Source organism: Apodemus sylvaticus, chromosome 20 (genome assembly GCF_947179515.1).
Source record: "Apodemus sylvaticus chromosome 20, mApoSyl1.1, whole genome shotgun sequence".
Lineage (NCBI taxonomy): Eukaryota > Metazoa > Chordata > Mammalia > Rodentia > Muridae > Apodemus > Apodemus sylvaticus.
In genome coordinates this window covers 39747372-39770806 of record NC_067491.1, presented here as the reverse complement: position 1 = coordinate 39770806, position 23435 = coordinate 39747372, and the positions used below count along the sequence as shown (strand labels likewise).

Here is a 23435-nt window from a genome sequence, read left to right as displayed (position 1 = left end):
ACCACATAAGGACCAAGAAAAGCTATACAGACCCCCAAATAGCAAACCCGAGAAGCAAATTACAGAGCAGCAGGTATGCGTGCATGATACTGTTGGTGTGTGTGTGTGTGTGTTTAAGAAAAAAAAAAGCGATTAAAAATAGATGCTTCTATGGCATTAGAACGTTCTGAAATCTTTTTTACAAATAGATCACAGGTCCTAGGGGACGGGGTGGGGAGGGAGGTGGGCAGTTCCGTCCCCTGCTTTAGCGACTTGCTGATCTAGATTTTTTTTTTAACCCCGAGTAGATCAGGTCGCTGTCAGAATAACTGAGAAACTAGCTAATAAAAGATTATATTTACTCTGGATTAACAGAAACAAGAGAGGTACTCTGTTAGCAGACAGTGGCAGCTAATCCTGTTTGTAAGAGGAAAACGTTGGGGGGGAGGCGGAGGCGGCCCTTGTAGAAGATGTTAACACATTCTCTGTAGGAGAAAACATCAAAACCGGCCCTACATGCCCAGCGCCACAGCACGCATTTGGTGGTGCCTCCTCTGTAGCTGTGGCCTTCCGTAAGGAGCCCACCCCCACCCCCACCCCCGCGCACCCCACTCCCAGAAATCCGCAGGCTCCGGGGAGCCAGCAGGAGCTGCCAGTTGGACCCAATGGGCTGCGCACTCCTGGATAGCCACGGAAAAAGGACGCCTTCTGTGTCACCTCTGCCCTTCTCTCTGCCCGGCCACGGGGAGGGGGACCCAGACAGCGTGGGCCCCCGCAGAAAGAATGGAGACCATAGATACACACACACACACACACACACACACACACACACACACACACACACACCTTTTTCCCTGTTTGATCCCTCTCCCTTATCCAGTTCCTCGAAATAGTCAAAGCCGGCCTAGTCCTCACTTCTGTGTTTGTAAATCAAGGTCGAATTGCTTCCAGGCTATGGCTGAGTTTTTTGTAGGTGCTTTAAACAGACCAAGTTTTCTGTCCTCACGCCTCATTAACCTACAAATTAAATGCCAAGTCTTTCGGGAGATCTGTAGCTTTAAAAAAAAAAAAAAACGTTCTTCCAAATCTAAAATATTTACTCCCTAGCTCCCTAGCTGAAATGTATCTCATGACGCTGCTTTTTTGTTTTCAATAGTCATTTTGTTCCAAGAGGCTTCAATGCACTGCCAACAAGTAAAGACTTGTTAGCCACCGGCTGGCATTAGAGAGAAGCCAGGGAGCTTAAAGAAAAAGTGACTTGTGTATCACCACCAGGTTCTCCCCGTCTCTGTCTCTCTATCTCTCTGTCTTTCTCTGCCTCTCTCTCTCTCTCTGCCTCTCTGTCTCTGTCTGTCTCTATCTCTGTCTCTCTCTCTCACACACACACACCCCTTCATAACATCCTCTTAACACGCATCCAAGATACTTATGACATAAATGAAGAAAAAGACTGTGATTTGCATGCCTGGACTGGGAAGCTAACTTCTCAGCAGTGTGTTTCTCACAACCCAAGTTCTTCTTGCTGGAAAGAAACAAAAAACAACCAAGGACAGAATGGCAGACAGCAATCAAACCTTCAAGTCTAAGCTGAGTCCTCTCAGCCAGACTGAGAAATGTTATTAGAAAAGAGAGGAAAAGGTACCCTGTTTTTCCTAAGTTGTGAGACTAATCTGGTGTCAGTAGCTAAAGCTGTTAGTTTCCTTATTGGAAAAAGTCCAAAGACTCGGTTATTTTTGAAGAAAGGCCGGCTAAACAATCCAGGCCGTTGTCCGCCTCTCTCTCTGGCACTCACAGGACGTGCTGTGAACAGCCCTCAAGACTGAAGTTCCTTTATGTCTTCAGCCACTTGAGAAAACGTTTTTTGCCACAAAGTCCTAATGACATGAAGTCCTACAAATCAGCTTGGAAATGTCTGAATGTGTTTTTCTTAGAAAAAAAAGTGCCAGACATCAATTTTATCTGGCAACCATCAAAATATATCAGACCGCAAAACTATACATCCCTGGACCTCACAGTAAGCACAGCAAGGGACCACGGCGAGCCAACTCCGGAGCCCAGCTGCTGTGTCATCTGCAGTTCAGAGCCCAGGCAGCAGAGTTGACACCAACCTCCCTGAATCCCAGGGCTCAGGACAACAAAAGAAAACCAAACCATAGTTAAACAAAAGCAAAACAAAACAAAACAAAACATAAAAAGCAGTGGACAGCAGGACATTTCTAACTCACCTTTTTTATTTCTGTCTTGAGGTAACATTAAATGCATTCTTTAACTCAGAAAACAACACAGAAGCTCACATGAATACATTATTTATTTGCAACTGCAGCTTCTAAAACTGGTATTGAGAGTTGATAAATAATACAGTGACCTCGAAACAGGAACTATCTTTGGAAAGACTCTGTCTTCCCAAAGTCATTTATTCAACACCTACAGTGAAAAAGAATAGTAGGGCTACAGACTCCGGGGCGTGGTCTGCATACCACTCACACTCTGGCCCAGGAAGGAGAAGACAGAGGTTCAAAAAAAGGTGGAGGCCTAAATTAGACCCGACTTGTTTAGGAAACATGAAGGACGTGGAAGAGTTCAAGGCCAGCCTCGGTGACACAGGAAGGTCAAAGCCAGCTTGGGCTACATGACAGTGTCTCAAAAAAAAAAAAAATCATAAATGTCAGGACAGACAGACAGACAGACAGGAGGAGAGCCCAGGAGGCTACTTATTCAGTATGACTTTCCATACTCCACCATTGATGAAAACACGCTACATGTTTTACTTGGGTGAAATTTTAAAAGGCGACAACAGGGAAGAAGGAAAGGGCTCAGTAAGCATGAAAAGATGTCGCCCCGGCCCCAGGAGGCCTCCACCCTACATGAAGAACACAGGCCAGCCAAGCTGAGACCTGAGAAGGGGACAGTCTTCCCCTGGGAGGAACACACCTATGGGTTAGCTGACACCAAATGGTCAGCCCTGAAACCATGTGTACAATTAACACTGTACAGACTAAGAAGGTTGTATTTATGTCTTTAGAAATGTGTGTGTGTGTGTGTGTGTGTGTGTGTGTAGATATACATATATGTATGTAACAAGTTAGTGATAAAAGAGACCATGCGTCTGAATGGAAGCGGGGAAAGGGAAAAGGATGTCATTATAATCTTTAAAAGTAAAAGACAGAGCCGGGCGTTGGTGGCGCACGCCTATAATCCCATCACTCTGGGAGGGAGAGGCAGGCAGATTTCAGAGTTCAAGGCTAGCCTGGTCTACAGAGTGAGTTCCAGGACATCCAAGGCTATACAGAGAAATCCTGTCTGGAAAAAGCCAAATCCAAAAAACCAAAAAAAAAAAAAAAGACAGCACAATAGATATCCATATTCACTTCCAAGTTTGGGTTGTTTAAGTATAAAACATATTTTGTACTATAAGCAGTAACTGTAATCACATATCAAAATGCCAGGTTTCCACAGGTGATGATCTCACATCCTCTGCTAATTCCACGTCATCTGTTAATTAATAAACTCACATCTGGAGGAAAGTGCCTTCTTGTTTAGGAGATGCTGACAATGATCCCGAGTAAACTGCTTTGCTCGACAAGGTCATGACCCCACACAGTGTAGCTTTGGGTCCCTTGCGAGTCCAGGGATGCAGTTGAAAGGCTCTGGACCCCACACCTGAGGCTCTCACTCTCTACTCAAAAGCCTTTAAGGGCTTTCATTTCCCCGGGGAAGCATTCAACAATTCTGAAAGGCAGGCAAAGCCCTTAGTGCTTGTCTATCCTCCAGGCCAAGTCATCTTCTAGGTCTCGGGTCAGAAGTCACCTCCTCCCAGATGTCTCCCTGGATTTCCTCAGACAAATCTACAAGTTCTCTCCCAGAATGCACTGTTCTTCCAATCTACAAGTATCCAGGACCTGTACATGACACCCCAAACCTCACATGTACCTTATGTAAAATGGCAGAGCATTTGTATGTGACTCAAGGGCCAACTTTAAATCATCTCTAGATTGCTTATGACGCAGTATCACACTTATATGTTGTGGATTTGGTTTATTGCTTATATTATTTAATTGGGTTACCAAATTACACGGGAATTCGTACAACTGCATGGAAGATGCTGCGGGTCCCTGCCCCCAGTTGGCTCTAGTTGGTAAATAAAGGTCTAGGCAGCCAATGGCTGGGCAGGGAGACAGAAGCTGGACTTTAGATTTCACCTGCAAGGGAACCCAGGGAAGAAGAATTAAGAATCGCTTTGTGGGGAGGGGGGGTTGGGGGGGCGGGAGGGGGGTTGGAGGGGGCGGGAGGGGGTTGGAGGGGGCGGGAGGGGGGTTGGGGGGCAGGAGGGGGCACAGAAAGATGAGGCCTGAGAGCAGGAGATTCAAGTGCACACAGCCACGTAAACGCCTGGGAAGAGTGGACCCAAGGGTACCCCATTTGGGTCTAGGGTGGCAAAGATGGAATTTAGATTTTAGTAATAATTCAGGAGTGGGGGGGGGGCGTAAGCAATGTGGAAGTGTGGGAGTGACCCAGCCATTGCTCTGTTTAAGGCATATTAGAATAGTGTGTGTGTGTGTGTGTGTGTGTGTGTGTGTGTGTCTCGGGGTGATTTGAGTATCGATAAGTAATTAATGCAACACTTATACCAAACACCTGTTACACTGTCTGGGAGGCAATGAAGAGACAAACTTGCGTGTAGTCAGTACAATCACAGCCTTCTAAAAATATCCTTTATTTGTGTTGTCTGATTGCATGGGTTAACATCTAGACATTTAGAGGCATTATCCTGTACTCCCATTGGCCCAGGCTTCGTTTCCCTCAGTTTCATTGGTCCATGATTGGCTGTGGTCTGGAAAACATCAGGTACTGAACTCCAATCCTGAAAATATCAATAATGAATTCTATTTTATTCTAGCCATTGTTAATATTATACTGTGTGTATAAGTAAAACCTTCCTATAGGGGTGTGTGTGTGTGTTCATGTGTGAAACACAGTATATACTCTCTATGATTTCATGCATTCCCTGAAGCAGAAGTTACAAATAATAAAAAAAGCACAGCTCTTTCTGGGGCTGTCTTGTTCTGGGTTCATTGTTGTTTGGGTGGGGCTGTGAATTGAATCAGGGCCTTGCCCAAGGTAGACAAGTGGACACTCTGCTCTAGTTCTATTGTTACTTATTTAGTTACTTAATTATTCTTAACACAAGGTCTCACCCTATAGTTCTGACTAGCCAGGAACTCACTCTGTAGATCAGGCTGGCCCCAACCCTGCAGGGATCTACCTGTCACTGCATCCTGGATGCTGGGATGGAAGGTATGCCCCACCACACCCTGCTACTGTAAGTCTTAGCTTTTCTTCTGGTGTGTTGTTATAATTATTCTATTTTATTCTTAGCCATTGTTAATATTATACTGTGTCTTTTCATAAGTGAAACCTTCTTACGGGGCATGTGTGTGTGTGTGTGTGTGTGTGTGTGTGTGTGTGTGTGTGACACAGTATATACCATTATTGACTTTAAGCATCCCCTGGAGCAGAGGTTCTCAACCTATGGAGTGGTGACCCCTTGGTGGTGGTGGTGGTGGAGAAGTCAAGCAATCCTTCCCTAGGAATCACCTAAGACCATCAAAAAACAGAGATGCTTACATTATGATTCATAACAGTAGTGAAATCACAGTGGTACAGCTGTAACGAAATAATTTTATGGTGGGGGGGGAGGGGCGCTACAACATGAGGAGCCAGAGGGCTGAGAACAAGCACCCTATAGTCTTCCAACTCATCGCTCAAAGATGGGGGCAGGACCGATCCTGTAATTTTGGAATTGTGATTTGCTTAAGGACAGACAGTGTTCTTTCAACTTTCCCTAGGACCCTGTCGTATGCATGATCCAAGGAGATGTTTAATAAATATTTGTGGGCTGACTGTGTGAATAAGCAAATGGATAGAATATCTAACTAAATAATCAGATGGGAGAGAAATATGAAGAGGGAGAAAAGTCAATAATGTGAAAGTTTTCAATTCAGATAAGCATACGAGATCTGAGAGACAGCACTGAAGGAACCCGGATGCTGTTTTAAAGTAAGCATATTTTTATGTCCTAGTTTTGTCAGACCTAGCAATCTAAAAATTCAGTAGAGGATTGCAGTCCATTAAGACGCAGCGTGTTATTCTGGTTATACAGCTGCTTTCTGTAGAACTCAGTTGTTGGAAATTAGAATATAGTCCTCACAAAAGCAATTTAAAATCAGTGATTAGCTATCAATTTATCATTTAAAAAAAGTCCATCACAGTTGTAATGTGTCTAAAAAGGCTTCATGCTTGATTGAAAATTGATTTAAAAAAATAAAACAACCAACAGTTGGACATGGTAAACGATGCCTATAATCCCAGCACTTAGGAATTAAAGACAGGAAGACCACAAGTTCAAGACCAGCCTCAGCTACTTAGCAAGTTCAAGGTTAGCCTGTGCTACATAAAACCCACATCTAAAAAAAGAAAAAAAGATTGTAAAAATAACAAGAGGAGGAGAAAAGAAGAAAGGAAGGAAGGAAGGAAGGAAGGAAGGAAGGAAGGAAGGAAGGAAGGAAGGAGAGAGGAAGGAAGGGAAAAGCAAAGGAAGGGGAAGGGAGGGAAGGGGAGGGGAGGGGAGGGGAGGGGAGGAGAGGAGAGGAGAGGAGAGGAGAGGAAAGGAAAGGGAAGAGAAGGGAAGAGAAGGGAAAGAAAAGGAAGAAAGGTAATTATTAGGTAATGCTGAATAGGTAAATTAGGTAAAGAAGTAAATGCCAAAAGTGAGTGGGCATATAATTTATTCATGTTGAATTATTCACACTGTATCATGACAGGATTAATTTCCACAAGGTTCAGAAGCCCGTGAGACTCAGACTTCAGCTTCAGCACACGGTGTGGTTCCACCTCAAGGCGCCAGACCTTTCCCCTTTGCTCACAAGTGACTGTGGCTACTTGCAAAACCAAAGGGAATATGAGGACACAGCTAAGGAATCCATATGTGTCCCACAAAGTCACTCAGGACTAAATCAAACCATGTGCTGTCCGGCATGTGACACAGTGTGTGATGGTTAAGGTGGTTCACCAAGTTTTCGTTTCATCCTTCCAGAGACAAGGGAGGGTCATACTGCCTGCCCCTTTCGGTTGGGTGGCACCATCTTAAGAGAATTCCGGCCCACGTGCTGAGAGCAGGGGGCTTTGATTAGTGCGAGTACTGCTCGATGTTCTGAGTTCTCGCTCCCCCCCCCCCTCGTCTCAGCATTCCAGAGTCATCCAAAGGGTGATTGCAGCATCAGGCTAGGGTGTGGAGTGGCCAGCCTTGCTGCTGACCCGGCAGACTCAGACGGAGGAATCTTTGTGATTTTTTTTTTTTTTTGAGACATAAAACTCTGCTGTTTTAAGCCATCAAACACCCTAGCTGTTTCTTTTGCAGCGGAATGGAGCCCATGACGCCAGATACTGAAGTCTGTTTGAATGCGAGCAAAGCCCAGGGGTTGCTGATCAGGAAAAAAAAGGAGCAATTCTTTCCGTTTTTACCAAAGTCTAAGAATCTCCCTAATACCTTTCACGGGGTGGGGGCTGCATTTTGTAATAAATTGTAACTTTCGTAAAGAATCACTTGACAAAGCCGGGCGGTGGTGGCGCACACCTTTAATCCCAGCACTTGGGAGGCAGAGGCAGGCGGATTTCCGAGTTCGAGGCCAGCCTGGTCTACAGAGTGAGTTCCAGGACAGCCAGGGCTACACAGAGAAACCCTGTCTCAAAGAACCAAAAACCAAAAACAAAAAAAAAAAAAACAAAAACAAAAAACAAAACACAAAACAAAACAAAACAAAAAAAAAGAATCACTTGACAAGAAAACACAAACCTCGAAGACCACCAATCAAAAGTTCGGATAATCTATAACTGGAGACATTATCCTTTGCCCACACTTCCCCCAGAGGACTGAGAGCAGCAAGGACAGTCATCTGGGTCCCTAGATGACAGAAATTCATCCCCAGGGTTATCAGGCTAACGACAGGTATACATCAGAGCCTCCATCACAACCAAGATCTAAAACCCCAGGTCTATACTCTGAATACAGGCCAGAGCGCAAAGACCCATAGCTCAGAAAACAACATACAATTCCTCTTACCATACTAAAAACAGTCTACTGACTCTGACTGTGAAAGAGGGGGGAAAAAACCAATTTACAGTACAGAGAATTTATTTCCCCAAATAATCTATGATAAAAGTCTATGATGGCCTAGAGGCAAAAATCTGTTAAAACGTAAGTCAGCCTGAGACCCCCAACAAGGTATAGAGTTAGCCTCTCCTGTCTCCTCCCACCCCGGGATGTGCTCACAGGTGACGGTTACTTCCTGAAAGGGAATGTGGACATCAGTACTGCAAGCTCAACATTTTACAAATGCAGTGTCTGAGACTCTAAGCTCAGTGTTTGGTCCAAGACAAAGCAATTAGAAATAATCTCTTTACATTCCCAGGTCAGAATGCAACCACCACGCCCACCACCACCTCCTCCCCAGCCCACCCCCCAACCCTGTGCCACCACTCCCCGCTTTCCTGAAAATGAAGGGTTGGATTAACTCGCCCCAAGTGGAAGCTGGTATCAAACGGAAAGCTTTCAGACCCAGCGCTCCACATTCTGGGTCAAATCTGAGCCTGATGACAAACTTAAGCATTCTGTCTGCCTCTCCACTCCACTCTCCCAGGAACCTGCTTCCTGCCTGCCTGCCTGCCTGCCTGCCTGCCTGCCTGCCTGCCACACCCCCCTCACTCTCCTTCCAGCCTCCAAGCCCCACCACCCAGGGTACGCCGCACCAGGCTAAGCCAGTTCTCTAAGCCAGTTCTTTAACAGACTAAGGCACATTACTAAGTGTATTACATACCTGGGTTAAAAACATCATAGAGAACCCTTACTGTGTACAATGATTATCTGCTAATAATAAAGAAATCCTATTGGAACACTCTCGGGGTGGGAAAAAAAAAGCATTTTATCAGTTGCCTCTACCCACAGGATACACCTAAAACTTCCATCAAGGTAAGGTCGGTTCCAACTCATTCTCTGACAGTACATCCCACAAGCCTTTTCTCTACCTTCTTCAACCCACAGCCAAAAGGTCTTCTTCTCTAGTCCATCTGAAGACCCCTTCCTGCCTTACTGCTTAGATACATGGTATGTGCCCAGAGGCAGGCACAGGGCACCTGTGCTCATGGTGACCGCTCATAGTTACAACGCCACATTTTGTCCCGTAGTGTCCATACAGGACAAATTCCTAGTCTGAGGGCAATACTGCTGGGTGGTACGTTTTCCATCTTCAAGCTTCTGTCTTATTTTCAGTGTACAAGTCTGTAATGGTCCTGGCTGCTGTGTGGAGATTAAACACAATGGTGCCAGGAAGCATGAGACAGACCAAACTATTAATAACTATGAATCCTGTCTTCTCCATCTCTTCCCATAAAGTAAAAGAGCTCCTGTAATGTAAGAGTGCGACTCTTCCCTGGAATCCTTATGAATAATATAACAGGTCCCCAATAAATGTTGCCAGGAAGGAGAGAGGGTAGAGAGAAAGCAGGTGGGGGGGAGGGGTAGCTATGCAATCAAATGAAGAGATAGAAGGTTAAAACCTTGTTTTATTAGACCTGGGTCCCAAGACTTTGTGGATGGGGACAGAAGAGATGGCTCAGACACCATGAGCATTTACTTCTCTTCCAAAGGACCTGAATTCAATCCCCAACACCCAATGGCAGCTCATAACCATAATCTGACATCCTCTTCTGGCCTTTTCTGGGTATGTACACACACACACACACACACACACACACACACACACACACGTATATATGTATACTATACATTACATACACACATACATAAAATATATCATTAAAAAAATAAAGACTTGAAGGATATCCATTCTCCCCAACTCTCAACTCTACACTGATAACACTGTAATGGATGAAGAAAAGATGCTGAATCAGAAAGTGTCTGGTCCACCAGGAAAAGGTAACCCTCCGCAATATAAAAGTGGAACCCGATTTTGAAGAAAATGGTTGCCAGTGTCTGGGAAAGTGGCTGCCTTGGTCAAGAACTTGCCTGGAGCACAGGAAGTGGTTTCACTGCAATAACCAGGCTTGATACAGCAGCTGAAAGATGGAGGCAGGAGGATTAGGAGTTCAGGATAACCTGTAGCTACCTTGAGTCTAGGATACCTAAGACCCTGTCTTAGAAGAATTTTTTTCCTAAAATTGCTCAGTCCGACCCCAGCTCAAGAACGAGGACAGGCACAAAGGATGATAGAAATAAACTGGTCATAGTCTTGTGTGAGCTCTACACCTAATGCCGGACTCAGGGGAGCCCCTCGCCTCGCCAGACAGACTTGATTGTTTACTTTCCCCAGCCCTTTTATGGCCTTCAATGTCCTTAAATAATGACAAGAAGCCATTGTTTCTGACAGTGATTCCAGTGAGAATGAACGGAAGGAAGCAGAGGGTTTGTCTGACTGCACATGCTCTCCACCCTTCATCCCAACAGGTAAGTAAATAAAGAGCCCGAAACAAGAACGCACTTTCCGACCAAACCCACAGTTAAGTCGACTACCTAAGGGAACACAGTTCATCGGTTCATCTGGGTGACGAGAGTCAAAGTGGGAAAACAACTTCCCTGGGCAGAAACAACATGGGGAGGGTTTTCCTGAAAGACTAAGAAAGATCACAGCGACACAAGATCAAAATCTAAACAGGAAAAGGGCTGCCAAAAGAACAGAAGGGAAAAACCATTTGGCAAAAAGGCTATCTTTTTATCTTAACATGACTGGAAACTGGGACAGTCTAGGAAAAATCTATGAAGTCCGGTGATGATTTAACTAGCAAATATGTCTTGTTTCGCCGCAGCAAAGGGGCTCTCTGGGAGGAACTTCGGCTGAAACAGAAGAGGAAGGCAGCTGGTATCATTTTCTTAGCTCTCACCAAGACTCTGGCTTGAGGCTCTCTTCCCTCTGTTCCTCACTGCTATGAGGCCACAGACGTGCTGTATAACCCATCACAAACTGCTCCTGCTGAGGTTGAGCGCCGTTCCCTCTGAGTGAAGAATGGAGTTCAAAGTGAGAGTTGTCTATAAAAGCAGTTTTATTTTTATGACTCAGTAAATGTTTATTGAAGTGAGTCCCCCGTCAGATTTGGCAGCTCAGACCTCCCTTGTGGACAGAGCTGAGGACAGGGGGAGGAAGACCACAATGCCTCTGCTTTAGCTGACCTGCTAGCCAAGCATTCGGGACAAACGGGGCTTTTAGAGGCTGACTCCAAGCAACAGCTGTCACTTAAGCTGAGTGTGAGGTGAGGTGACTTACTCTGAAACCACACAGAGGGAAAACTGGAGAAAAATCTTAAAAGGCAGCTGAAGAGGAGGAGGAGAAGAGCAAACCGGCTGCAAGGATAGCTCTCAGCCACAAACAGCTGAGAAGAGCTTCTTTCTTCTTTCCCAACAGAGCATAAACTAGCCAGTAAGGAGCCTATGGCTGTCTAAATAAACAAAATTTAAAAAAAAAAAAAGTGTTGAAGTGTGGTGTTAGGAGCTGGCTTTGGTTTTTAAATCCTGAAGAGAGCTAAAGAGAAACAGAGACTTAATCCTAAGGACCCTAAATCTGTCAATGTACCTAGTTCAAGTAGACTTGACTCGCCATAACACAGCCACCAAGGATTTATCTAACAGACTAAAAAGACAGCATCATGGAAAGAGAATGAGAAAGTAGGGCAGGGAAGAAGCTACCTGTGTAAGGGGTGGGGGGACAAAAGCCAAAATGGATTCTATTAGTAAGTAAGCACAGGAGAGTAGACAGTCACGGCAAGGACTATTTGCTGTTATAAAGCCCGAGGACTGCGGCTTTAAAACAGTAAACAGATTAGGGACATTGAGATGGCCTGGGAGATGTGGCTCAACGCCTGGGTGCTTGCCAAGCAGGAGGAAAGTCTTAGGTTCCATCTCCAAAACGACAAAAAGAAGAAAAAAAAAAAGAACCGAGGAATTCAAATTAACACAGACCTCTACACTCTACCGTGGATCAAGACATGTTGAAATCCAGCAAAAGGGGGGTAATCCTGGAGAGTGGGGCAGAAGAAGCCAAGAATTCAAAGTATCTTACTGTGGTGATATTCCAAAGCCTGATGTTGCATGTCAGAGGGAGAACGTTTTGAGTTACATTAACTGCAGCAAGGAAGGGTACAGAGCCATTTTAGCCCAGGGCAGAAGTGTGGCATTTCTACTGATACGAGACCTAAGCTCTGTTGTTTGGATGTTGCCCGTTTGCTGGCCAAGGCACCGTGGGCAGGAGATCTCTAATCCCTGAATCTGAACTGTTCTGGTTAATATAAGGGACCTGAGCTGAGTGACCCCAAACAGTGTGTTCCGGACTCCAGGATTCTAGGGAGTTAACAACTGGATGACCAGAGTACAGAGCCTCTGAGGGAATGACAGGCCCAGAGCCACATTCTTTCACAGGAGGGTAGAGAGGTCCAAAAGATGGACAGGACTTCTGGGAGGCAGTGAGCCTTCAGCCCAGCTGTTAGAACGGCGGCCACTCACCCCCTCCTGCCCTGTGCCCAAACCCACAACCAAAAGGGCACAGTCCGCCCTCCGGACATTCCATCCCTTGAATGACTTGATGACGTCTCTGTCTCCTACCCTCCGTCAAACAGGGTACAATTTTCTAAAAGCAGGGGAAAGTCTTCCCAAGAAAATAAACCGTGTGGAACAACCAACAGTCCCTTTCTGTCACCTATTTGGATTATGTAATTACAATGAAGTCAGACTTTCATACCGACAACACTAAGCAAGACCTCCAAGCGCACACAAGCCAGGATGTCCCCATCCCTATAAAGCAAATGTCATTACCACTTTAGATGGGATGACATACACTCCTTCACCTCTTATTTCTTTCGCAGAAACTCAGAGCAATCATTTAAGCCAGGGGTAGGATGGGTGGATCTACAAATCCTACACAGCACATTCCACAAGAACAGCAACCATTAGAACCCCAATAATAAATCTCCTTACTAAGGTTTCACGCCACCCCACACAGAAAAACAACACGGAAAAAAAAAATCTCCAGCCTCAGTTGAGGATACTTTGGTTGAATACGGTTTTGTTTCTGTTGTTAAATGTGCCAATCACTAATGCCTAGAATCATCTAGCAGTCACCCAGTAAGGGGGCAAACTCCCTTTCCCCACTCACCTGGCCCCTTCACCACTTATTGTGAGCTCGGGGGTCTTCAAGGAAAAGGCTATTGGCAAGACTGACTGGAGGACTGGCAAGATGTCTCAGTGGGTAAGAGAGCTCGCCGGTAAAGCCTGAGTTTCAACCCCTGGAACCCACACAGTGAAAGGACAGAGCAGACAAGGCATGCTCCACCTCCCACATATTATGACATGGCACACATACACACATGCACCAAGAAATCATTTCTTGAAAACGTTTTTTCAAAGACAAGAGAACACAACGTTGACTCATTAAGGTTTCTGCACTAGTCTGGTTGAGACCACAGCAAAAACGCTGAGGGTTGCTATTAAAGCCGGCTCTAACTTGTTAACCGGATCAGTGTGGAAATATCCACTTCCTATAAATACTGCACTTTGCTCTTTCTGTCCTTACGAGGATCAAATGTGATAACAAGGATGAAGTATTGAGTCAGAAGCTGGCACACAAGGAACTCAATAAATAAATATTAGAAACCATAAAGCAAGAAAAAAAAAAAAAAACCTGTCCCGTGATGCTTATCAACTTCCTTGCCTTCAGGATTGGAGACATATGGTGATCCATTTCACAGCCCGATGCAGTGAGTCTGGGCTTCCCCCACCTGCAGGCCGCTGAGCACAATACTGCAGAGCTTGTCCTGACTCCACAGGCACAAGTGCCTCATGACTCCCTCCTCACTCCCAATATCTGAGGAGCGGCAGGAGACCCTTGCTACCAGTCCTGTGAGAGTTTTCCCACGAGTGAAGCATTCTACCAGAGAACCGTTGGTGTAAAAAAGGGAGATCGGAAAGAGTCAATCTAAGCATCCCAATGCAAAGGTTATTGCCCCACCACCCAGCAGCTGGCTGGTCTTTAAATAGTAGGCTCTTTGAAAACCACACCCAGCAACCCTCCCAGTTTGGATAAGCTTAATGTTCCCTTCCAGGTGTAAAACTGGGGATTTCAAAAACTGCAAGGTAAGCAAATTCTACTAGTCTGCGGATTTTATACTTTCCTATTCACTCAAGAGTGTGCACACAATACCACAGGTTCTCCTTTGGCCCGCACACAGGAGCCTACAGACGGCCAGGAAAACTAAACGGCGGCAAGGGTAGTCTCTAGACTTCAGAAAAGATGGCACATTGCAGCAGTTGGGAGATGGTACGGCCAAGAGAAAGCTGCCGCAGAACTTGTCATTTTTACTTAGTATTGTGTCTGTTCAACTTCTTAAAGCTCAGACCCTGACATCATTTCTATCACTTCTAAACCATTCCTTTTGGACACACAGAAGGCACAAGGACTATGCCCATCCAGCCTGCGCACACTCACTCGGGCTATCTTGACAATTCCTAGCTTATAAAGCACGCATTCTAAAATGCACAGAGCAGGTGCGGACCTTATTTGGAGGCAAGCGAGTTAATGTTCTACCCTGTGCTGATTGCTTCAGTTTATTTCACTTGAGTCTTTATGGCAACCTTTTATTAGCATGGAAATGTACATCTACAACTCAAAGCAACGAGTGCAACTTGTAAAAGTCAGGTTTGTCTTTATTTAATACATTCTAATCAAATAGTAACAGCAGTAAATAAACACTTTGAAAAAAACAGGCAGGTAGCCCCCTATATCTGGAAGAAAAGTAAGTGAGAGAATTCTACATGGTAGAAGGGAGGCAGCTATTGATGTCCTGGTCAGACAATTCAAGGACAACTTGGAAAGTTCTAAAGTCTTTTCAAAAAAACAAACAAACAAACAAAGAAACCCAATGGCAATAGGTTAGGCCTCACAGCTACGTCAAGGGGTAAAGTGTCTCTGTCTGCATTGGTTTTTGTTTTCGAGGATTGAGTTGCACCTGTGTAGCGTGACATTCTTGTCTTTAACCTTAAAGGAAAAGAGAGAGAAGTCTTTTCTGTTTGCACCAGTTTGAAATGTTTCTGAAGTAAGGCTGCCTTGAAATGGATCACTCCAGCACTCATTCAGGGGGAGTTCACACATGGAGTAAAAAAAGACAAATACAGGATCTCATGGGGACGGGTTTTTTTCTTTTTGGTTGATTTGATTAGTTGCATAAAAACAAGGGCTAAGTACAAGCGTGAGTGACCGGCTTAACGGAAGTCCCACCGGATCTATCAGGATGCAAACTATAGCGTGCTCTAACACAGACTGATCGCCAGGCATCGAGGGGCGGAGCTGAGGCCTGGGTCAGCCAGGGTCTTTCCCTCCCTCAGCCCTCCACACAGAAGTCTTCCTCTCCTATGGTGCTTGGACTTTTGACCCAGTGCATAGGGACCCCAAAAAGAAGGCAAGTCATTCTGACAGGAATATTCTCTTGCCTTTCCTTGGGACATTTTGTTGTTGTTGTTGTTTTCATTTAAAAGGCCATTTGGTCTTGATCAGCTATAGGAAAGAAAGTATCATTCAGCTGAGACTACCTAAGGGGAAACTTTTAAAAAAATACCTAGCTACATCTTCACAACTTTAAATTAGACCGAGCTCAAGTGTTCTTGAGAAAGACTTATCTCCGCAGTTATCCAGAGGAGGGCCTCCGGGTTCTCTTCCACATAGCTGCATTCGGAGATATGCTATATGAGGCATGTGTTTAGAAAAAGAGCAATACTTATACCTGGAATTTATATTCTTCCAAGTAATCTTTGAGTCGTGTTGGTAAAGGCAGTCCCCAGATCGTACCGGTACATTTGTTAATGGCGAGTCGACAGAAATGCTGCAGAGTCGGTGCTGATGTATACAGAGGTTTGGTCAGGTACAGGTGAACGGTCCCATTCCGGGGGGCTTCTGGGCCTGTCCGTTTATCCTTGCACATCTGGACATAGTAGTCGATCAGATGAACCACGCTGTCAAACTGTTTGAGCTTGGATTTGACACATATGATAGAATCCAATCTGAATTTCCCATCTTGGTACTCAATCCGCAGGTTAGTCGGTCCAGCTGACGTCTTAACAGATATAGTGAGTAGGTAGTCTGAATGTGAACTATCTCTAATCAAGAAAGTTCCTTCTGGCGCCTCTTTTAATTTCTCTTTGGCTTCATTAACAGTCATACTTCCCCAGTACCATCCTGGGGTTTTTCATTCAAAAAGAAAAAAAAAAAGAAAGTGAAATAGTTATTATTAAGAATTTTTAGAATATGGTCTGTACTTGGCAGTCATTTTTCTAGTTGTTTTGCTTTGAGACAGGACCTTCTGTAGCACAGGCTGGCCTCAATTTTACTTTGTAGCCAAGGATAACCTTGAATTTCTTGTTCTTCTGCATTCACCTCCCAAGTCCTGGGATTTATAGGCCTATACCACCATGCTCAACTAATTTCTCTTGTTATACCTTTTTTTTTTAAGCATGTAAGTGAAAGTTTACCAAGGCCTACTACAAATCTTTGGGTAAGTATTTAATAAAAACTTAAGTCCAGTCTAGGCACAACTGTAAACCAATTTTTTTCTTTTCAAATGATTTTTCTGTAGTTTTTCTTTAAATTATGTTAAGGTTTTCTTCTAATGAGCTAAAAGAACTTTTGCAATATGACAGACATATTGACTGACCAAAATAAGAGAGAGAGAGCCTGACTTTTCAGTACAGTTTAACTGAAACAAAAGCCTAAGAAAATAGCAAGTCAGAACTAACTTAGAAGTGAAGTTTAGAAGTATAGGGAACAAAATGGAAAACTCATCTCCAGTAATTCCAGTAAAAACAGAAGCAACTTTTTTGACTGGCTGGTAGTGCCCTGACCTTATTACTTGTAACATTTAGCCTGTTAGAAGCCCTAGAAGGCACTACTGCTGACTGCTTTGATTACAACTAGCTAAGCTTCCGAGGAAGAGCAGAAACAGTTTACAGTCTTCACTATATTCTTTTGGACTTTGCCCTGGTTCAAACTGTATTATAACCCTGTTCTCTGAATTCTCCATTTGATTCATCTTGGTCACATTCTTCATCTCACTTAGAAAAGTAACTCAAGATACTTCGTTTAATAACTTTGAACAATAATGTGCCCCCCCACCCGCCCTGTTTCAGCCGACAGCTTCCCCCCTCCCCCACCACAAAAAAATTACCTGGAAACTTTCCCAAGGAAAGCCCAGGGTAGAAAGGAAAGACTAGAACTTTTTTTTCCTCTCCCAAGATCTACTGCTACAAAAGTTGTCTTGCCGCAAAGGTTAAGTTTTCAGAAACCAGATTTTTTAGACCCAAATTGCTTTCCAGCTATTGGGAGAAAATAGCAATTTCTCTTCTTTGCTTTCAGATGCTGGGAGCGCTTCCGCATTGCGGGTGCGGTCTACCCCAGGCCAGGCTACCCCCGCAGCTGCGACCCATACAGTCTGAACTTGGCTGCCACCATCCCGGGCTGCGGCAGCGGCGGCTGCTCCCGGGAGCGCACGCAGCCCAGACAGGAGGCAGCACAGCCCACTGGCCTCCCGCGCACCCGGCATTAAGAGAGGCGATGGCCGCTTTTCTCCCACGCGGGTGCGAGCCGGAGCCCCAGCTGAAAACAGCCTAGGCTCCACGGCGTTGGGAGAGCATTTCCAAAATGAGCCCAGCTCGCTCTGGGCTCTCGCCCAAGCCTCAGCGTCCCTCCACTTTGCTTTTGTGGTCACCCAAGATCCGGGCATCCCCCTCTGCGGTTCCCGGACCCCGGAGCCGAGACCAGACGCGAGGAGACGTAGTTCCATCGCTTTCAGTGCTCCCCACCTGGGTCCGAGTCCCAGCGGCACTCCCCGCCACCGCCTTGGGTGGGGTGGGGTGGGGATGGGGGCGCCCCGTTTCGCACTCCTCGCCGGCCGCCAGCTCCCTACCTGTTTGACTGAGCTCGCGCAGGGCCTTCGCCAGAAGCGCCGCCTCGGGGGACTGTTCCTCCGGCGACCCCGCGGTCCCCCACTGGCTCCGCGTCCTGTCCGCTCCATTCCCGGAGGACTCCAGGCACCGCAGGGTCATGGGAGATGAATCAACACGTCCGAGACAGGTGGTCGCCCGAGCCGGGGCCAGTGTACCTCGAGTGCTGCCTGGAAGTCACGGGGTACCCCAAAACGAGACTGTGCGGGGTGTCCGAAATGGTGGCGGAGGGGGAGGGGACTGGAAGCGGCTGGTTCTTTCTCTCCAAATTCCGGCAGAATGGTATGGCAAAGTCTCTCGCAGACACAGTCACCCACAGATCGCCTGTTAAGAAACAATGGGACAGAGATTGGGTCAGTCTGGGCTGAACCCTTACGGTTGAGGTGGGGGTGGGTAAATAGACACGTGGAAAATCCCAGGGACTCCTCCGCCTGCGTGTTCTGTACCATTTAACCCCGAGCATCCAGCTAACGCCCTGCCCAACTCTGGAGAAAGACGGGTAGAAAGGGCAGAGATCCAAGACACTAAAGTTGGCCAGAGTGGAGGGGCGAGGAGGGAGACGGGATGAGAGTAATAAACAAGGTGTTTTCCCGCCGAAGAACTGTGTGCAGGAATCACACACACACAGGCAGCCCAGGAAACAGTCACCTGCGGGTCCGGATAGGCCTTTGTCAAGGGCAAGTCGAGGGGGGAAAAACCATAATAAACACAAAGAACTCAGCCGTTCTCCGCACTTGGCATTTCCATCCCACATTTCGAACAGCCCCAGGGCCTTTGGGAGGATGCAAGGGCAAAAGCCTGGTTCCACGCCCTAAAGCGCCGCAGGGCTCCTGGGTCGCCAGCCGAGGGTGCTGCGGTGCGCCAGCGGCGCGCCAAGCGCTGCATCCCCGCCTCGGCGGCGGCCTCGCCCCCACTCCTGCGGCTTCCCGGAGCACGCTCCGGACGCGGACGGGGGGCGCAGCGGCAGTCGCTCCAAAACGCGGACCGCCGCTCCTGCAGCTGCCGCCGCGGGCGCTGTCGAGGAATCGGCCGGAGCACGCAGCCCCCGCCGCAGCTCCATAGGAGGCCGGGGCTGAGCCCGCAACAGCGAGCGCAGCGGGCTGTGCCATCCACTGGGACTGAGGTCTTACCTCCGCCGCAGCGACTGCCGCCTCCGCACCAGGCAGCCTCTCCAGCGGACAAGGGGCGGGGGAGCCACGGGGCGAGGAGGGGTGTCCGTCTGAGTTCCCCGGGTGACGTTTATTTATGGAACGAGATGCCTGGGGATGCAACCGGCTCTACGCTCAGTAGAAGCAGCCGGATTTTTCTGCGCCAAAGGCAGACAAAAAAACAAAAAAAAATCCCAGAGATCGTCGCCTAGCTTCCCCACTCTCCGCCCCAGGCTGACACCCCTGCTCGCCTGCTCCGGGTTTCCCTCCGGCTGCGGCGGAGAAGATGGGCGAAAAAGAAGGGGTGGGGTGGGGGAGCAAGGGCGGAGGCTGGCGGGGAGGAGCGGGAGATCAGGTTATTAGGATTATAAATTTGGATAGCAGTTGTTGGGGGTGGGGGGTGCTAGTAAGATTTCCCGAGACCGAGAAGGAACCCGGGAGAGGAAGCAGTTGAGTCCGGATGGGGCAGAGCCCGGACTTGAGCTCTCCCGGGGCGCCCTAAACTGCGGAAGCCCAGGCAGTCCGCCGCTCCGGTGCTCGCACCCCGCCGCCCTCCCCGGCCACAGTCCCCCCACTCCGGGCGGAACCTTCGGGCTTCGCGGAGCAGTACCTGCCGCAAGCTTCCGGGCTCCGGGCGCAAGGGATCTTGAGGCCGCGCGCCTGGAGCCCCGGCGCGCCCTGTCCGCGACCCGCGCAGCGTTGGCGGCTGCGGGAGGAAAGGCTCATGCTTCAGGGGGGAAAAGCCCGAGGCCCGCGAGCCGCAGAGGCGGCGAGACTTGGCAAGAGTTAAACGTCTGTCCCCGGAGCCGAGTGTGCGCGCGACTTCCCGGGCCGACGCGCCTCCCTCGCTGCCCGCCTCCCGCCCCTCGCGCCCCGCCCGGCCGCTGCGGACGCCGCTTTCCAGGAACTTTCCAGGAATCCGGCCCACGTGACCGCAGCCCCCGCCAGCGCTTTAAAGAGGCCCCGGCGCTAATGCGCAGGCTTCAAGGGAGCCCGGTGGAGAACCGGTGCGGGTGCTGGTGGCTGCGGGGTGTGGATGCCTGCGACTCCACCCTCCTCTGACCCTGCACCTCGGGGTGCTCGGGGACAAGGAGAAGTCCCCAGCCAATGCCTATGAAGTGCCCAGTACCTGCCCCTGTCTGCATCGGCTGGGAACCTTGGTCCCGCGAATAGCAGCCCCTCTTCTCCCCAGCCCTCCTTGGAGGAGGGGACCTTTATGCCAGCCATCCACCCCGCGGTCCGCCTGCCGGACGCGACCCTCCTCTGCTCAGTACTTAGGGTGCGGCGTGGGGGGAGGGGGCGGGGCTCAGCTGTCGGTCCCTCCCTCTCTAAGACACACAGAGCCCCAGCTAGCAGGCCACTGCCCTGCTCGTCGACCACTCCCCGGACACCTCAGCAAGCGAACCAGAGGCTGTCCCCTCTGCCAGCATCCTAGAAGGCCAAGAAAGAGCGGAGCGCCTCCTTAAAGCTGCGCGGACTGCTATCAATCCCATCCCCTGGAGCTCCGACCGGTAGTCCCCTGCATCAGCCTTGCCCAGCTCCTTTTTTCCTCCTTAGCTTCACTCCAGCTTGTCCTTCGGGAGACCCACCCGGGCCACACTACAGAGGAGATGCCTTTCTTTACCTGTGCCCGGGTGGGGTGCAGGGTGCAGGGTGACAGGTCTGGTGCGTTTGTCTCTGTGATTCCCTGCAAAGCCGGGGACCCAGGGTTCGTATTGATCCCAGTACTTCTTTGCTATTGGGACCCTCGCCTCCCACTCCATAAGAGGCCACCTGGCCTCCAGCCTGCACACCGTCCCCTGAAATGTGACCCACTTTGAATGTGACCTACTTTTTTTTTTTAACAGAAAAAAAAATAACACTCATGGGAAAACCGGATTCAAAATTTCGATAACCATTTTTCTTTGAAATACTATTCTGTTGCATCACTGCTCAAAAGCTTGAAAGGTCAATGGCCACTTTTAGTTGAAGCTGTGGTTATGGAGAAGTTGGGTAAGGGAGGCCAGGAGAGGTTGGGGGAGGCGCGGCTTCCAAGCCTTGCCTGGTGCCCCGCCTGCCGGCCCTGGAAGGAAACACAACCAACCAATTCCAAGGCCAGGAACCCTGAACCAATTTTTATCCACAGTAATTTTTTCCCCTTAAATAATTCTATACACTTACAGAACAGGTGAATGAGAGGGCAGAACACAAGCCAGCTTACAGGGGCTTCATCAGCGATGGATTCGGGGGCGGGGGCTGTTTTCTTGGCATCTTTGATGGCATGGATGGTTCTTACTGAAGTTTTAAAAAGCCTGTGTAAAACAGGTGAGCGACTGAGCAGGGCGCTTAACCTTCTTTAGATCCCTAATCTTTTCTGTACAATTAAAAACAAGCTGCCGGGGAAAGGTTAACATGAACGGACAAAGCAGATCGGGCTGGAGTTCCTGTGTTGTGGGAGGCCCGAATTAAACTTTTTAAGCCTCTAAAATGTCTGGGGTTCACTACATTTTATGTACGGTTGATGCTTTCTTGGAAGAAACCTCGGAGAAAGTGTTTGCCTATGTTTCTGTATCCCTAAAGGGTTATTTTTTTTCCAGAGACCGTACAGATTAATTTTTACCTGTCAGGTGTGGTCAATCTTCCAGCCTCCTTACTTTACTGAGTACTATGCCCAAACACCTGGCAGAGGCAATGTAAGGGAGGAAAGATTGATCTTGGCTCATGGTTTACAGGACACAATCCAACAGGGCAGGGAAGACTTGGGACCTGAAAGACACCCTCCAGGGATGGCAGGAATTAGTGGTGCAGTCAGCTGCAGAAGAGGGACAGGAAATCACTCTCATTGGCTGCTTTTACCACTCCCATGCCGGACTCCACAACTCACTTCCTTTGGCTAAGCCCCACAGTGGTTCTCAACCGTCCTAAAGCAGCAACCCTTTAATACAGTTCCTCCTATGGTGACCCACCCTCCAACCATAAAATTATTATCATTGCTACTTTGTAACTGTAATGTTGCTACTGTTATGAATCATAATGTAAATAACTTTGGAGATAGAGGTTTGCAAAAGGGGTCATGACCCACAGGTTGGGAACTGCTGTCTGAAAGGCTTCACAACCTTCAAGATGAGTGCTACCAGCTAAGAAGCAATGTTCAAATACATATGCCTTTATGGGATATTTTTTAATTCAAACCATAGCATGTGCTTTTCTTTGCCTCCTGGGCCTTTACACAGACTCCTTTTCTAGAATCTCTCTCTGATTGAGTGCAGGGTGGCCTGCCTTCATTCGTATCAAAGTTCAGTCTCCGAAACAAGGAGTAACCCTCTGTAAAGATTACAGGGCATCAAGTTAGGTAGGAGTTTTCAACTTTTGTTCTTAGCCTATTTCATGCCCCGCGTTTTGTCAGCCTTTCAAATCCTCCACAAACACTGCAGGAGCCATGTAGGAAATGTCTATGAGCTCCGAGCAAGCAAATACAGTAGAACCATATTATGCAATCATGTGTACATGTGGGCAAAACCAGGAAGGAATATAGAGAAAGCCAAGTACGTATCTGAGGGTGGCAGAATAGGGGTGGAGTTTTAAACTTGACATTCTTGAATCTAGTTTTTGGGTTTTTTTTGTTTTGTTTCGTTTTGTTTGTTTTTTGATAATCAGCATTTGGCCAAAGTCCTGTGTGAATCAACATCTTCAGTTGCCCAGAAATAGAGCTTCTCTTATTCACCTTGAACTTTGGTGTCCAAGGACCCCTCCCCTGAGCTCCCAGCCTGACCCTCGGCATCACCTTTAGAGATGGCCTAATAGGTATCTCTAATTAAATATCCCTGATCCGAGCCCCGATGACCCCTCCCACTTAGAACAAAAGCACATTGTTCCTCTGCACTGGCCCTGCCTCTTCTGCCACAGATCCCAGGGTTCAGTTGCCCGGGCTGAAAGGCTCGAGGCTCTACACGACCAATTACTCCCTTACACACCTCCGGCCAATCCTTCCACTCAGGGTTTCACAACCAACTTAGACTTGAAGCGCTTGCCCCACGTCTAGTGCACACCGGGACAAACTAGCCTGACCTCTGTCCAAGTCACAGCAGTGACTCTTTCATGGCTTCCTGGCCCCTTTGCAGCCTCTCCACAACGGAGAAGCAAGAGTGTGCGTGTGGAAACTGGGTCGTTTCACATTTTCCCCCCTCTGGCCCAACCCACATGACTACTTTAGAGGCAAATCAAAGATGGAACCCTGCGACTTGCAAGGTCTTACGAGATCCATCCCCACTTGCCTTTCGGGT

At 47.8% G+C, this 23435-nt stretch overlaps 1 protein-coding gene across 4 annotated transcripts in view; it reads right to left on the bottom strand.

Moving 5' to 3' along the window:
* Nucleotides 1–20026, bottom strand: part of Socs2 (suppressor of cytokine signaling 2) — a 37061-nt gene extending 17035 nt beyond the window's left edge. For 3 of the 4 annotated variants that reach the window (XM_052165389.1, XM_052165390.1, XM_052165392.1), the window contains exons 1-3: nucleotides 19784–20026; nucleotides 17989–18349; nucleotides 15814–16265 (exon numbers count right to left, since the gene is read on the bottom strand). In XM_052165389.1, coding sequence (XP_052021349.1) covers nucleotides 15814–16265; nucleotides 17989–18127 — 591 coding nt within the window. In that variant the 5' untranslated portion in view covers nucleotides 18128–18349; nucleotides 19784–20026. Of the gene's footprint in view, nucleotides 1–14715; nucleotides 16266–17988; nucleotides 18350–19783 lie in introns of those variants that run through there. The other variant, XM_052165391.1, reaches the window with a different exon arrangement.
* Between the last annotated feature and the right edge of the window lie 3409 nt (nucleotides 20027–23435).